Source organism: Carassius gibelio, chromosome B15 (genome assembly GCF_023724105.1).
Source record: "Carassius gibelio isolate Cgi1373 ecotype wild population from Czech Republic chromosome B15, carGib1.2-hapl.c, whole genome shotgun sequence".
NCBI lineage: Eukaryota > Metazoa > Chordata > Actinopteri > Cypriniformes > Cyprinidae > Carassius > Carassius gibelio.
This window is the reverse complement of record NC_068410.1, coordinates 7,777,916-7,792,208: the sequence shown is the minus strand read 5'-3', so window position 1 is coordinate 7,792,208 and position 14,293 is coordinate 7,777,916. Positions and strand designations below refer to the sequence as shown.

General features: G+C 34.9%; 2 protein-coding genes across 3 annotated transcripts; both read left to right on the top strand.

Annotated features, from left to right (window-relative positions):
- The first annotated feature begins 866 nt into the window (after positions 1-866).
- Positions 867-2,641, top strand: si:dkey-30e9.6 (uncharacterized protein LOC564083 homolog). Its single transcript, XM_052577317.1, has 5 exons — positions 867-932; positions 1,350-1,833; positions 1,938-2,022; positions 2,264-2,406; positions 2,499-2,641. The coding sequence occupies exons 2-5, from the start codon at positions 1,387-1,389 to the stop codon at positions 2,577-2,579; spliced, it is 756 nt and encodes a 251-aa protein (XP_052433277.1). The 5' UTR covers positions 867-932; positions 1,350-1,386; the 3' UTR covers positions 2,580-2,641.
- A 324-nt stretch (positions 2,642-2,965) lies between these two features.
- On the top strand, positions 2,966-5,594 carry arl4aa (ADP-ribosylation factor-like 4aa). 2 transcript variants are annotated; one of them, XM_052577318.1, is made up of 2 exons: positions 2,966-3,115; positions 4,633-5,594. In XM_052577318.1, the coding sequence occupies exon 2, from the start codon at positions 4,716-4,718 to the stop codon at positions 5,316-5,318; it is 603 nt and encodes a 200-aa protein (XP_052433278.1). In that variant the 5' UTR covers positions 2,966-3,115; positions 4,633-4,715; the 3' UTR covers positions 5,319-5,594. The 2 variants fall into 2 exon arrangements, with proteins under 2 accessions (XP_052433278.1, XP_052433279.1); XM_052577319.1 differs by lacking the exon at positions 2,966-3,115 and adding an exon at positions 3,127-3,537.
- The last annotated feature ends 8,699 nt before the right edge of the window (positions 5,595-14,293 follow it).

Here is a 14,293-nt window from a genome sequence, read left to right as displayed (position 1 = left end):
GCGCTTAATCTTTCAGAAACCTTTGTATGTTAGTGAAATTTTATATGCTCATAATGTATTCACAATGTGTTAGCTTTATCTGTTTTCTTCATCTATTCCCATCCCCAACTTTGATCTTGAGATGCAAAAGCAGATATAAAAATGACAGCAAATTATTGCTTTTCAGTGACTGCTTACAGAACATTATAGGCTACAAAAGTATACTTTATCTAAATTAGTTATTGCTTTACTGTTCTATAAATTATGTGATATTAAGGTTACGTAGGTGTTTAAGAGGATTAGACAACTAAAATCGAGAGTTGGTGTCTTTAAATCAGTTGTTTGCTGACCTCTCCTGGATTAGATTTGAAAGTACAATTTGAACTTTTGCATCCCTTTATAAAACACAAAAGCAACTTGCTAAATACTTAACATTATTTAAACAGGAGTTATTTCAATCAGGAAGCCAAAATGAGCATGAAAGAAATAATATATGAATGTATCCTATTTGCTGCATTTGCTAAAAACATTAGAAAGAATGAATAGCCTATAATAACCTGCCATTCCCCCCAGTATTATGGTGATGAATGTTTGTAATTAATTCATTTATAACTGAATATATGTCTGAAGATTGGTATATTTCGTTGGTATTTTTGTTCCACAAAGTTTTTCATATTTAAACTGACTTTAATTCATAGTTTGATGGTTGCTAAGACGTCTCTTTGTTTCTTCAACAATGTCCCCACTGTTCTCTGTCCACAGGCAGTCTCTGAATGAGAACTTGAAACTCTTGCTGCCTGGCAACCTTGTTGTATCCACTGCTCCATGCTGAGCTGGCTTAAATTCTTTTTGTTTCTTTTATTTTTTTTTTTTTTTTTGATCAAGCACAGCCTTTGAACTCTTTACTGTCTACTTTGTCGTGGATGAACGACAGCCACGCTGCTGTAAGAAAGGTAAGTGATTTTAGGAATTATTTCCTTTGAAATGTACTTTTGACAGAATTAGGTCTTGCTCTATTTATTTATTGTTATTTATGTTATATAATTGCATTTCTACCACCCAAATCTAATCTTGTGCCTTTTGCATATGTGATATGCACTTATATTCTTCATTAAGATTCAATGGAATTTACGAGGTTGCTAATGGGATTATGTAACATTTTTATGCATTTACAGATTACTTAAAAAAATGGTGTAGTTACAATTTTAACTCAGAAATTGCTATTAAATAAGTACAAAGATTATGCAAGTAACACACTAAATTAAATGGGAAATTTTGAAGTAGAATGACTGAAATGCTATTTTCTTGCACTCCAGTTCACTCCAGTAATCTTTGGTTTATTTACAACTTGTTGTATGGTTTGGTCTCAGATTATTGCTCTGAACATTAAGATGTGGCTGATTCACAATGAATCTTCCTGAGCCTTTGGAAACTCCCATGTCTGTTGACCTCAGAAGAAAGCTACTCTTTTCTGTGAGTCAGAACTTGATCTCAAGCAGGAGTTGTGGACTCATCCCACCACACCTAGTAGTTCCCATCGATCCATGGAACATAAAAGCCCCAGACTTCACCCCAAAACTGTACAGATCTTCGGGTTTGCCACATATCAAGAGCAAAAATATTCACCTGGTTAAATCAAACAATAGTGTAGAAGGAAAATCTTTTATTTGGGAAAAGATTAATGATGTTACTCCTTCAATATTGCCTGGACTTGAGCAAAAGGGATGTAAAGCACAACCATTTATCAAATTTTACAAACCACCAGACTCACTAGAGTCGAAACTGCTGTTTGTGAGAGCGGGGATGTATCCAGTGGGGCCGTACAAAGATCCAAAACCTCATAACTTCAGACCTGTAAGTTTCTACTAAGATTATGGCTTACTTTATCTGCATTGCACTATATCAACACTAGATGACAGTCTTTATAAGACATTTAAACACTCCTTATTCAAATGCAGTGTGCTGAGGGAATGCCGGAAATGGTGTCTTCTTTAGAAAAGGATCCTGGGTGCTTGATCCTAAAGTCTCAGTGCCTAAGAGCAGGTAAAATTACTTGCATTAAGACGTCATGTCTGAAAACAGAGAGAAACAACAATGGTTTTTCAGCACTGAATTGTATTGCATTCGATTGCCGTTGTTTTGCCATTGTAATCAACCTTGTAATACTTATCTAACAGTAATAAAATCCTTTATATAGAGCAAATACCTTACGGCTTTGAAACCATGCAGTAGCCTTACAAGTATTACTGACAAAGCTTTGCATTTTATTTCAACGTCTTCACAGTCAATGACAGCCTTCCTGACCTGAACCCTTCTCACAGCAACACAGTGAGCCAAATAGACACTTTCAAACCAGCAGAGCTTAAATGGGACCCCAGACTCATACTACCAAAGATGCCATGGCCTCCAAAATCTGCATCTTATACAGTGAGCACAAAGAGAACACTCATATTTATCCTCTACCTTTGAACACAGAGTGTTTTAACCTTCTTGGAAACATTTTACTTCCTGTATTTTAGAGACATCGCCGCAGAAGAGGAGTATATAGTGCCTTAATGGACCGAGTTGAAGAAAAGCTAACCAACTCCTGGAAGAATTGAATCTGTTTTAAGACAAAAGAAAGAATTTTGTGTTGTGGTGTGCAGATAAAGCTAGTTTAAACATCAATTTTCTGCTTTATCTAATGAGTCCTGCTGCATGTTTTATGGAGAACCCCACATTATTATACACTTTTCTTGACTTTTCTTTTTTTTCTTGTCTTCATTCTTATCTTTCTTTTAATTTGATAGATAGATTAGTTACAAATAGAGGAATATGTTTTTTATGTTGCATATACAAAATAAACGTTAGCACTGCATTGAAATATATAAGCTACTTTTCAAACAAAATGTTAGAATTATTAATTTCATTTTTTAAATAAGAAATATATGTATAGAGAAAATTAAACTAAAAAGACGAAAAGATTTCTTATTGTGTATCTCTTTGCATTCATTATGGGCGCATACCCCCCGTTGACCAATCATTTTGAAGGTAAACAAATGAGCTGCGGCGTGCGTGCGCGTGCAGACGCGCTGGTTAGCAAGCTGAGCAGAGCGTCAATGAATTACATTTTCTAACGAAGCATGAAGTCTGAACGGTAAGTTAACTGAACGACTGTGGTAAGAGTTACGTTTTAAACATTTTAACCAACATTAATGAATATAGGCTCCTCTTTATATTTGGTAAAAACAAGTTTTGTCAGCGCGTCATGAATAGTTCATGTGGGCTCAAAACGCGACTGCGGATCATGCGCTTTAAACGGCCACAGATTTTCTCTAGAGCTGCTGTCACATCGATTAAATTTACATTTTCATCATATACAGATGTAATTACTGATTAGGTTGGAGAAATAGAATATCTACATGGACTTTGGGTTCCTTCAGAAAGGTTTCGATTCGACAGGTGGACGACAGTGACTTCCAGAGAAATGCCCTCCCGGCGTCAGCAGAACTGTATTCATCTGTTCCTAGGAAATATTGCATCATTGAGATATGCTTCTTTTCTGAGCGGTTTGTTCCTGTGGGTTTACAGACTCGCATTCAGATTAATAATATATATTTTTTAATTATCTATGCTTTTTCTCGAAATTTGTAGTTGAGGTGAATGCCAAACTAGGAAACTAACACATTTCGTTTATGCCAAACTAGGAAATGTGAGCGATATTGGATTCGTGATATATACTTGTATTCTGAGACTTGAGTTTTTAATGTTTCTGTATCCTCCTAAATGTACTGTAAATTATTAACTGTAATGTACACATTTAGGCACTGCTTTTAAATTCCTTTCAGATAGAGTGGGACATAATAAAAAATAAAAAAATTAAAATGTGTCATTTAACTTTTACAAAGGTCTTTATTTTGTAATGGAAAATTGTAAAGTTGGATTTTTTTTTACTTGTGGAAAGCCATGTCATGTGAGCTTAAGGTGGTCAGGCTGGTTTTTGGAACATTGTAGCTGGTTATTTGGGGGTGTAGACTAGTGGTTCTCCAGCTCTAACTAGTTTGATCAAGATCTGTCTTGTTAATCTTGTTAGTCTCAGCCCCACCAGCTAGTAGTCTATTCTTTATGTAGCAGATCAATAAGTCGAACTTAAAAGCTGTAACTATTGTAAGATATGGTCTGTGCCATGATAGTTCATATTAACAATCATAATCTATCACAGAAGTAACAAAAAAACTTTAACCCACTTTACCACAATTTTAATAATAAAGGTGCTTCACGATGCCATGAACCTTTTACGTCTAAATGGTTCTATAAAGAACCTTTAACATCTGAAGAACTTTTCTGTTTCACAAAAGGTTATTTGTGGTGAAAGAAGGTTCTTTAGATTATAAAAAGGTAATAAAGACATGGTTCTTAAAAAAAACAACAACCTTTGTCTGAATGGTTCTTTGTGGAACCAAAAATGGTTCTTCTATGGCATCGCTGTGAAAAACCTTTTAAGCACCTTTATTTTTAAGAGCGTACAAAGTATCGTTTTGTTTGGCATGTAAAATGGTAAGTTTTTAAAACACCCTCACAAAAGATTAATTGTGATTTTTGCAGCCAGGCAAATTGTATTATATCTATCAAAAAACATTTAAAAACAACATATGTCTGTGTGTGAACTTTTAGGCAAGCTCTGGATGTGCATCTGGGGTTTTGGACCTATGGAACATCATCTTAAACTCATATTGTTCTCATACTCCTAAGGGGAAATGGGGAACGGATTATCAGAGCAACCCAACTTTCTTTCCAGCCTTCCGTTCTGTAATTCTCTTCACATCGCTATTCTGGGTCTGGACTTTGCAGGCAAAACGACGGTCCTGTACCGTCTGCAGTTCAATGAGTTTGTCAACACTGTCCCCACCAAAGGCTTCAATGCAGAGAAAGTCAAAGTATCTGTCGGGGACTCACAAACAGTGACGTTTCACTTTTGGGATGTTGGCGGCCAGGAGAAACTGAGGCCTCTTTGGAAGTCCTACACACGCGGCACTGATGGCATCGTGTTCGTTGTGGACTCTCTGGACACGGAGAGAATGGAAGAGGCTAAGACGGAGCTTCACAAAATCATCTGCTCCTCTGAAAATCAAGGAGTGCCTGTGTTGATTATTGCTAACAAGCAGGACTTGAGACAGGCTCTGTCACTGTCACAGATAGAGACCATGCTTTCTCTCAATGAACTGGGACCCTCTACACTGTGGCACCTGCAGCCCACCTGTGCCATCATTGGTGACGGTCTCAAAGAGGGACTCAAAAGACTTCATGACATGATTCTAAAACGAAGAAAGATGCTCAAACAGCAAAAAACGACAAGATAGACTGTATTTTTATTCTATAAAAGGAAGGGGAAAAGAACAATGAAAGTTGATAGTTGCAAACCTACAATTTTATGTGCCCAGAGTTGGTTAGAACCAACAAGCACTTTAGTAGTTTACTTTCTCATTGTTTACTTCTCTGGCTGTTTACTATCTGTTATAGACTTAGAAATATCTAAACGTAATATAAAGATTTTTTTCATCACACTGAAAGGTGATTCTTGCTGGAAGTTTTATTTAGATTGGTTATTTGCAATAAAATGGCTTGTTTATTCTAAATTGTCACTTCAAGTATTACAGTACTTTAACACATATGTCTAACATGCCAAATATTATGTCATTTCCATTTATATATCATCATGTTAAAGGAATAGCTCACCCAACAATGAAAAATCTGTATTTCATGTTGTTCCCTGAACAATGACTTAGTCTTTTTTACACAAAGCTATTGTACATAGGGATGCACCATATCAGTTATTAGTCAAGATTTTTACTTGTAGTGATATTTGATATTTAATTGTGCATGCTCTTTAGTTTTACATTTAGACTATAGCTGCAGTCATTTAATGCTCACTTCAAGTTAAACTACAAAAACACAAAAAATTGAATAACAGTTAAATGTATAGGAATCTAAATTTTTCATGCCTTACATTATAATGTTGTGATGCCTACATTGATTTTGGTTTTATTTAGACCTTAGACCCCTCTGTCTGTTGTTATCAGATTAGAAATGACCCTTCACCTATGATCTATGTATCCACCTTCACAGGAATAAGAAACACTGAAAGAGCTCAACTGGAGGGGATTTGTAGGATTTATCTGCTGTGTATCACATGCTCCTCTAAATTCCAGTCCTGCCTCACAAATCCAGAGTGACTGGGACTCTTGCCTCCCTGTTCCATTGATGCCAGTAATGCTGAGCTGGGATGGTGACAGACTGGAAAAAAGTCTGCTGTGCAGTTTCCTTTCCCACACTTTCGCTAGACTGATACTGAGCTACAGGACAGTATCACACCTGCAGGATTTGGAAACCTATAGGTTCCCCAGTAAAGTAAACACGTCTGTACACTTCAGTCACACTTAATGTATACATTTCATTTATTTAATAATATACTAACTCATAAAGCATCTGCACATAAATGTTTGCAGACATTTTCTCAAACTAACTAAGTCTGACAGCTAGCCAGAAGGTTTCTAAATACTTATTCTAAATAGTATATCTATATATAGAAATCTTTAAACTAAACAGAGTGTATTTGTTTATTTGGTATCAAATGGAATGATATTCATATAAATTGTTATGAAAGCCCATTTTAGATGAAAAAAAAGGTAATCGTCTTTTTATCTCACAATAGTGATTGCAAATTTTATATGTACCGGTAATTCACAATTCAAACTTTTTCTTCTCAGAATTGCGAGTGTAATCTTGCAGTTCTGCATTTATATGTTGCAATTTTGACGTAATGTCTTGTGATTCTAAGATTATATGGAACTATTCAGTTTTTTCTTTCTCAGAATGTCGAGAAAAGCATCAGAATTGGGAGATAAAAAATGTATAATTCTGAGAGAATTTATAATGACCTTTTTTATTGAATTTTTATCCCGTGGGAGAAACAAGCTTCCATACTAGCTACAGTACATAGTGCAGACTTATGCTAGATCTATTTTTCTGCAACCTTTTGTTTACAGAGAAAAAAGGAGTAGATTATGTGAATGCCCTCTTTTCTTTACTCTGAACCACTGAGTGTAAAATAATAAAATTTAACATAAAAAGAGGAAGTATTTTTTTATTTCATACATGGCAGTTTTCTAGAAATTCACAATGCTTTTTGTTGCTTTTAACCAATTGTTGATAGTTTTACTAGTTAAAAACAGTTTTAGACATAGTTTCAAGGGAAAGTGCAAGCTTGTTGTGTTCGGTTCAGTTCAGAAACCCTGCAGTGTATGAGATTGTGTAGGAAACAGAGAGGTGTAGTGACCTGGCTCTCCATGAAGGCTCCTCTCACTCCCCTCTTCTGTATCTGATGACAGTATGTTGGCGGACTGCTTTTGTTGTTGAGCTCTGCACTCATTCCAGCTTGGAGGATGGGGTCAGGGTAGATGTATTATATGGGGGTCTAGTAGCTGTTTTTCCTCCATCCTTTTGTATGAAAAATGATTTCTCAGTGGGTTCAAAGCGGGTTCTGACAAACATTAGATTAAGGAGATTTTATGGGCTAAATAAGTAATGTTTTGGTATTTTAGAACCAAGTAAACCTTGTGTTCTGTAACCACAGAAGTCTGGTTTATATCAGTGAGCTGCCACAGGTAATGTGATCAGTGCAAGGATCTTAAGCATGCTTAGCGTGGTAAATACTGATTGTGTTTAATTCCTATGGCTTTAGTTGTTAGAAGGACTGTATTCAGCATTCATCCTGGTGCTTGTTGGTCCAGCCATGTCTGATCCAGCCTCAGCCATAAATTACTGCATTGAGAAACTAGCTGGTGCTTGTCTTACAGAATCATTGGTGACTAAGTTCCCACGGTCAAGGTCATGGAAAAGTTTTTAAAATTGTGATTTCCAGCCCTGTGAAAGTAATGAAATTGATAAATTTGAAGAAAAAAAATCTTGTGAATTTTAATTTATAAATATACATTTTCCCCGATTAATGCTTGAAAATGTTTATTTGGTGAGACACGGTACAAAATTTTAGGCTCAGTAAGATTGGCTGCAAAATGGAATAGCAAACTATTTTTACAATTTAAAATGACTGTTTACTGTTTTAATATATAGTTTGAATGCAATTTATTCTTTTGATGGCAAAGCTGCATTGTTAGTTTCACATGATTCTTCAGAAATCATCCTAATATACTGATTTGCTGAAACATTTCTTGTTAATGTAGTAAATAGTTGTGCTGTTTTTTTTCTTTTTTTGATGAATAGAACATTTAAAAGAACGGCATTTCTTTGAAAAAGCAATGCTGATATTTGTCATGATTTGTTATGAAGATATCAATAAAAATAAATTCCTACTAAATATCCTATATATAGCCTAGTATAAAATATATAAATATCCTACTGACCAAGTTTTTGAACAGTAGTGTATCTGTTTTTTCTTTGTGTTTTGAATAGCTTAATGCTTATACTGTATTCATGAATAAATGCTGCAAAGAAGAGGCAAGGTTTTCAGTAAATAACTAATCATATGGCTTAAGAATACTATTTATAGCACACAGTTTTTATTTATTTATTTATTTTTGTGAGCTTGACAGCCTCAGTCTAAATTAAAATATCCATACTCTGAAATGTCTCATTCAGCAAGTGTAGTGCTTCCAATATTTCCTTATTTGAAGTTAAGGAAGTTTTTTTTCTGTGCAATGGTTGTTTATATAGTACACACCTCTGCTTTGTCCATGTTTTCTAGATAATAATTGATGGTTCTTGACTTTGAGTTAATTAATCTGTTATGCCACATGATGCTGAAAAGCATTTAAATGATGATTTAAAGTTGGAGTATGAGGAAATGTGTATGTGCACATTAAGGAAAGAATAGCTGAGAAAACAGAGCCTCCCGTGCGTTTATGAACCAACTCGGTCTAGTCAGACTAGTTTTATTCTTTAGAGGAATGTGCTTTTTTGTGGTGTGTGCATTCCCCCCTCTTTTTCCTCCTCTCTAGGTAGAATGTTTGCTAAGATTTGTTTAGCTGATAAGTGATAAAGTCTTTAAAAATACTGTATATTTAAAGGGGATAGTTCACCCATAAATTGAAATGATGTCATTAATAACTCACCCTCATGTTGTTCCAAACCCGTGAGACCTCGGTTTATCTTCGGAATTTTAGATTTAGTCCGAGAGCTCTCAGTCCCTCCATTGAAACTGTGTGTATGGTCTACTGTCCATGTCCAGAAAGGTAAGAAAAACATCTTCAAAGTACTCCATGTGACATCAGAGGGTCAGTTAGAATTTTTAGAAGCATCGAAAATACATTTTTGTCCAAAAATAGCAAAAACTATGACTTTATTCAGCATTGTCTTCTCTTCCGTGTCTGTTGTGAGAGAGTTCAAAACAAAGCAGTTTGTGATATCTGGTTCGCGAACGAATCATTCGATGTAACCAAATCTTTTTGAACCAGTTCACCAAATCGAACTGAATCATTTTAAACTGTTCACGTCTCCAATACACATTAATCCACAAATGACTTAAGCTGTTAACTTTTTTAATGTGGCTAACACTCCCTCTGAGTTCAATGAAACCAATGTCCCGGAGTAATTCATTTACCTTCAAACAGTACACTGACTGAACTGCTGTGAAGAGAGAACTGAAGATGAACACCGAGCCGAGCCAGATAACGAACAACTGACTGAGTCGTTCTCGAGTCAAGAACCGTTTCTGTCGGATGCGTCCGATTCGAGAACCGAGGAGCTGATGATACTGTGCATGTGTGATTCAGCGTGAAGCAAACTGACTGATTCTGAACTGATTCTTTTGGTGATTGATTCTGAACTGATTCTGTGCTAGTGTTATGACCGCGGGTAACCCGAAGGCTTGAATCAAGGGCAATCATCGCCAGTGACGCCATTAGGTCGAGTGCAAAAGAACCGCTGAACTGTTTTCTTCAAACGGTTTATTTAATCGAACTGTACGAAAGAACTACTGGTGATCCGAAAACCGATGCAACCGGTTCTTCACTCGAGAACGACTCAGTCTCTTGTTCGTTATCTGGCTCAGAGTTATTAATGACATAATTTAGATTGTTGGGTGAACTATCCCTTTAAGGAGCTTTAGTTTAAAAGAAGTCAAAGGTTTAGTTGAAAAAAAAAAAGCATGTTATCAAAGGAATGACATGAGAACTTTTGTCATGGAAGTCAAATGTGCATATAGCCTTACTTCCACAATATGGCAATGGTTATTAAAGTACAAAAAAATCTATTGGTTAATAAGACTACTCAGGAGACAGGTCTCAACAAATCTCAGCAGTACCAAGTATTTTACAATATATTGCAATAGAAATTTACTTTAAGAATGAGTCAGCATGCATGCAGAAACATGCTGACACCTACACAGTCAGCTTTTCATATAACAAAATCATTTCACACAACATAGTGCCAAACTAGTCCACAGGTATGTGTTTCAAAGTGTTTTGGATACCTGTGAAATCACTTCATCTGAGATAATTTGAAGGGAATGTCATGATGAGATTGCACCCCATGTTTACCAGTCTGTCCAATCACAAACTCTAACCAATATATAAATATATACTAAATAGTTTGGGGTCAATAAGATATTTTTATGTTTTAGAGAGGAGTCTTTTATCAGGGCTGAAATTGTTTGATTAAAATACAGTAAAAACAGTAATACTGTTAAATGTTATTACAATTTTAAATATTGTTTTAAATGTTTTCTATATGCATATATTTTAAAATTGAATTTATTCCTGATATGGCAAAGCTGAATTTTCAGCTGCAGCCTTAAGTGTCACATGACGCTTAAGAATATTGATGTGGAAAAGAGAGAGAGAGAGAGTGAAAATTATCAATGTTAAAAACTTTTGTGCCGCTAAATAGTTTTGTGGGAACTGTTTTACAGTTTTTTTTTTTTTCGGTATTCTTTCATTAATATTTTTTTTTGTAAACTTTTGTAACATAAATGTCTTTACTGTCACAGTTTGTGCATCCTTTCTGAATTAAAAAAAATAAATAAATAATGTATATATATATATATATATATATATATATATATATATATAAAATCTTATGGATGGAAAACTTTCGAATGGTATTGTCTGTATTTAAATCACTTTGTGACTTACATTTTCTGAAGTTCTTACGAAGACTTACAGAGAAATACAGAGAGTCATATGTCTAAAGTACTTTTGTGAATTTTTTTTTTTGTCATGATGGATTTTCCCAGCCCCAGTCCCCTTTCACTTTGGAAAAACATTGGATATTCTCCAGAAATCATGGCATAAATGACACGAGGGTGAGTAACTGACAAAATACTTTTTCCTGAATAACTTAGCTTTATCATAAAATTTTAATTTCAGATATCTGTATAAAATCACAAACACATTGTTTGCCTTCTGTTGAGTATAAAGACGTCTTCATTAGCAACAGGAAAGGCAGGAACTCAGTCATCCAAGCCAAAAGTGCAGCTTATCTTTGTTTTGCATACTATTCTCAAAGGGTATATCATGTTTACCTTCTAACAAGACCACTCAGTTGAAGAACAACAATGTTTTCTTTCTCACTTTCTAAAGCACAGCTGTTTGCAGGTCTTTTCCAGCTCTGAGGAACAGACTGCTATTCTCGCCTCTGGAGCTGTGAGCCACTTGAGCTCGCTTGCCTGTGCAAACAAAATCCAAGAGTCCTTTGGGGGACTCGGTGACGAGGGCACTGTTGTGATTTTCTGTGTGCTGTAGCAAAACCTTTTTTTCCACATGGTGCAGGTGCTTCCTTCTGAGGAAATCAGAGGTGTCCCGAACAACACTGTGTTATCAGCAACTCTCTCAGTGAAGAATAAACAGCGATCACATGGTAACAGGAATCTTGCTCCGTCGGATACAAGTCTCCCCTAAATGCTGATCTAAGGTCAGTGCAACCTACCTGGATTCATTTCAGAATGTTGATTTGCGTCAGCGCTTTAGGGAAGTTATCTAAAACTGCCTTGTTATAGGGAGGAAATCCTGTCCATTGCTTTTTGGTCACATAATAAAGACTGTAAATGATCTGCCATGTAAATAATCTTCATGACTGCATGACTTACAGTTTGCATTCTCATCTCATTTCTCATCTGATAACACTAAAGGAAGTTGAATGTTTTGGCTTCATTGCGTCTCATGAGAATGGGTTTATTTGTTTATCAAGGGCCTATATAATGGGATTAAGAAAAGATAAGAATAGTTAGGTAGTAATTCTTTTCCGTTAATACAACAATGTGAAACTACAGATATTAGACTTTTTTTTTATTAGAAAATATATATTCTAATTATATATTAGAATATATATTTTTAGGCCTAATGAAACTTAACATTTAACTTGATACAACATCTAACTCCATTTATTTTTGTCCAACACCAATTGATCTAATGTATTTTATTGATGTAGTTTGTTGTAGATATTAAAAGTAGTATATTAGTTTTAGTAATTAAACTATTTATTGCTTGGATTTGTAAATATTATTTACAGTGACTACATCAGTGAATATGAAATAACAATGAAAAATATTTCTTCTCTTTCAATGACTATAAAAATCAAAAGTTGTGTATTTTAATGTTAACTGACCTGAGCTAACATATAAAAAAGAAAACATCGAAAAGCTGTATTATTATTGACTAACATTAACAAAGAGTTACAAATGTGTTGCTAAATTTTAGTTAATGTTTTCTAACTTGGTTAATTAATGCACCAACTGAAGTTAATTTATTAGACTTTATTGTAACATTTTACCCATTTTTCTTGTTCTTTTTATATTATTATAATTGTCAGGTCCTTGGATTGTGCATCTTACTGTTCAAAGTATGCTGAAAATAAAATTGGTGTATAAAAAATTTTTCACTCAGAAACCGCAAGTAACTTTGAAAGAAACATTAAGTTTTGATACAGAAAGACTGGAATAGTATTTTCTTGTAAAATACTTTAATAATAGTTTTATTGGTAAAAGCTATTTTTTGCGCTCTATTTAAACACACTCACTTCCTACAGTCTGGCACTCACAATAACCTGTGATGAACACGTGAATAACAATAACAGTGACCATGTAGCCATAACACAATTCTTAACCCTTTTTCCTAAATGACAAACAAAAAGGAGGAAAACATCCCTATCAGTCAGTTTTACGTAATGACTCTGATCCTCTGTTTCTGTAACATCCTGCCATGCTAACAGGTCTTCATTACCAGAGAGTCGTTTCCTGAGGATGTTACACGTGGTGAACATGACTTGATTAGCGCCACACACATGCACACACTCGCACACTCTGATACAATTAAGGGAAAGAGACTTCTGACATGATGTTCTGTCAGACGCCCCACAGTGTACACAGTGCCTGCAGTATACTTTCCCTTACTGGAGAGGATGCAGCTGCTAAACGTGAAAAATAAAAGTACTTTCGCAAAGGACATTCCAGTTCATTCCAGTTACGGCTACAGCAAGCTGTAACCTTAACAGAATCAAAAAGAAAGTCAATTTTGCATTATTTTAAATATATAGCATTCAAATGTAAGACCCTACAATATATGCTATAATTCAACTGATCTTAGAATCCAGACAAAATCCAAGATGTACATGAGTTTGTTTCTTCATCTGAACAGATATGGGTATGAATATGAATATGCAGATATGAATTAAAGTTATAAAAGCTAATAAAATCTACAAGTGATCCACACGACTTAAGTACATCAATGAAATGAATGTCTTATAATGCAAAAAGCTACATGTTTGTAAGAAACAAATTCATCATGAAGACATAATCCATAATTACTCTTTCTCCAGTAAAAAAAAGTTCCTGTTGTCCTCTCACATCAAATCCACCAACATGTTTGTTCAGAACTGTTCTTGCTTGTAAATTGGTGCTTGATCTGTGCATATTTCTCTCCTCAAATGAGCCGATCTTTTTCTCTACAGAGCAATATTATGAAAAGAGGGCTCGTATTTTAGCTGGATGTAATAGCCAGAAGTGAAAAATGTCTTAATAATGGATTTGTATATTATAAATATGCAGCTTGTTTTTGTACAGGGAAAAATCATGTGACAATGATTAGGTGTAAAAACCCCTAAGCATCTTATGTATCATATGGCATAAGTGTGTGACACTAAGATTTCCATATATTTTCTGAAATGGGATTTCTTCAGCTTGAACTTTCCCACAGTAAGCAGCAGAATGTTGTTGTTCACATATGGATCTATGTATAGCTATGCAATTTGTAGCTTGCTTTCTTTTTGTAATGTAGCACCAAAATGTTTTAAAGCCATGTCAAAGATTTACTAAACACTCAAATAT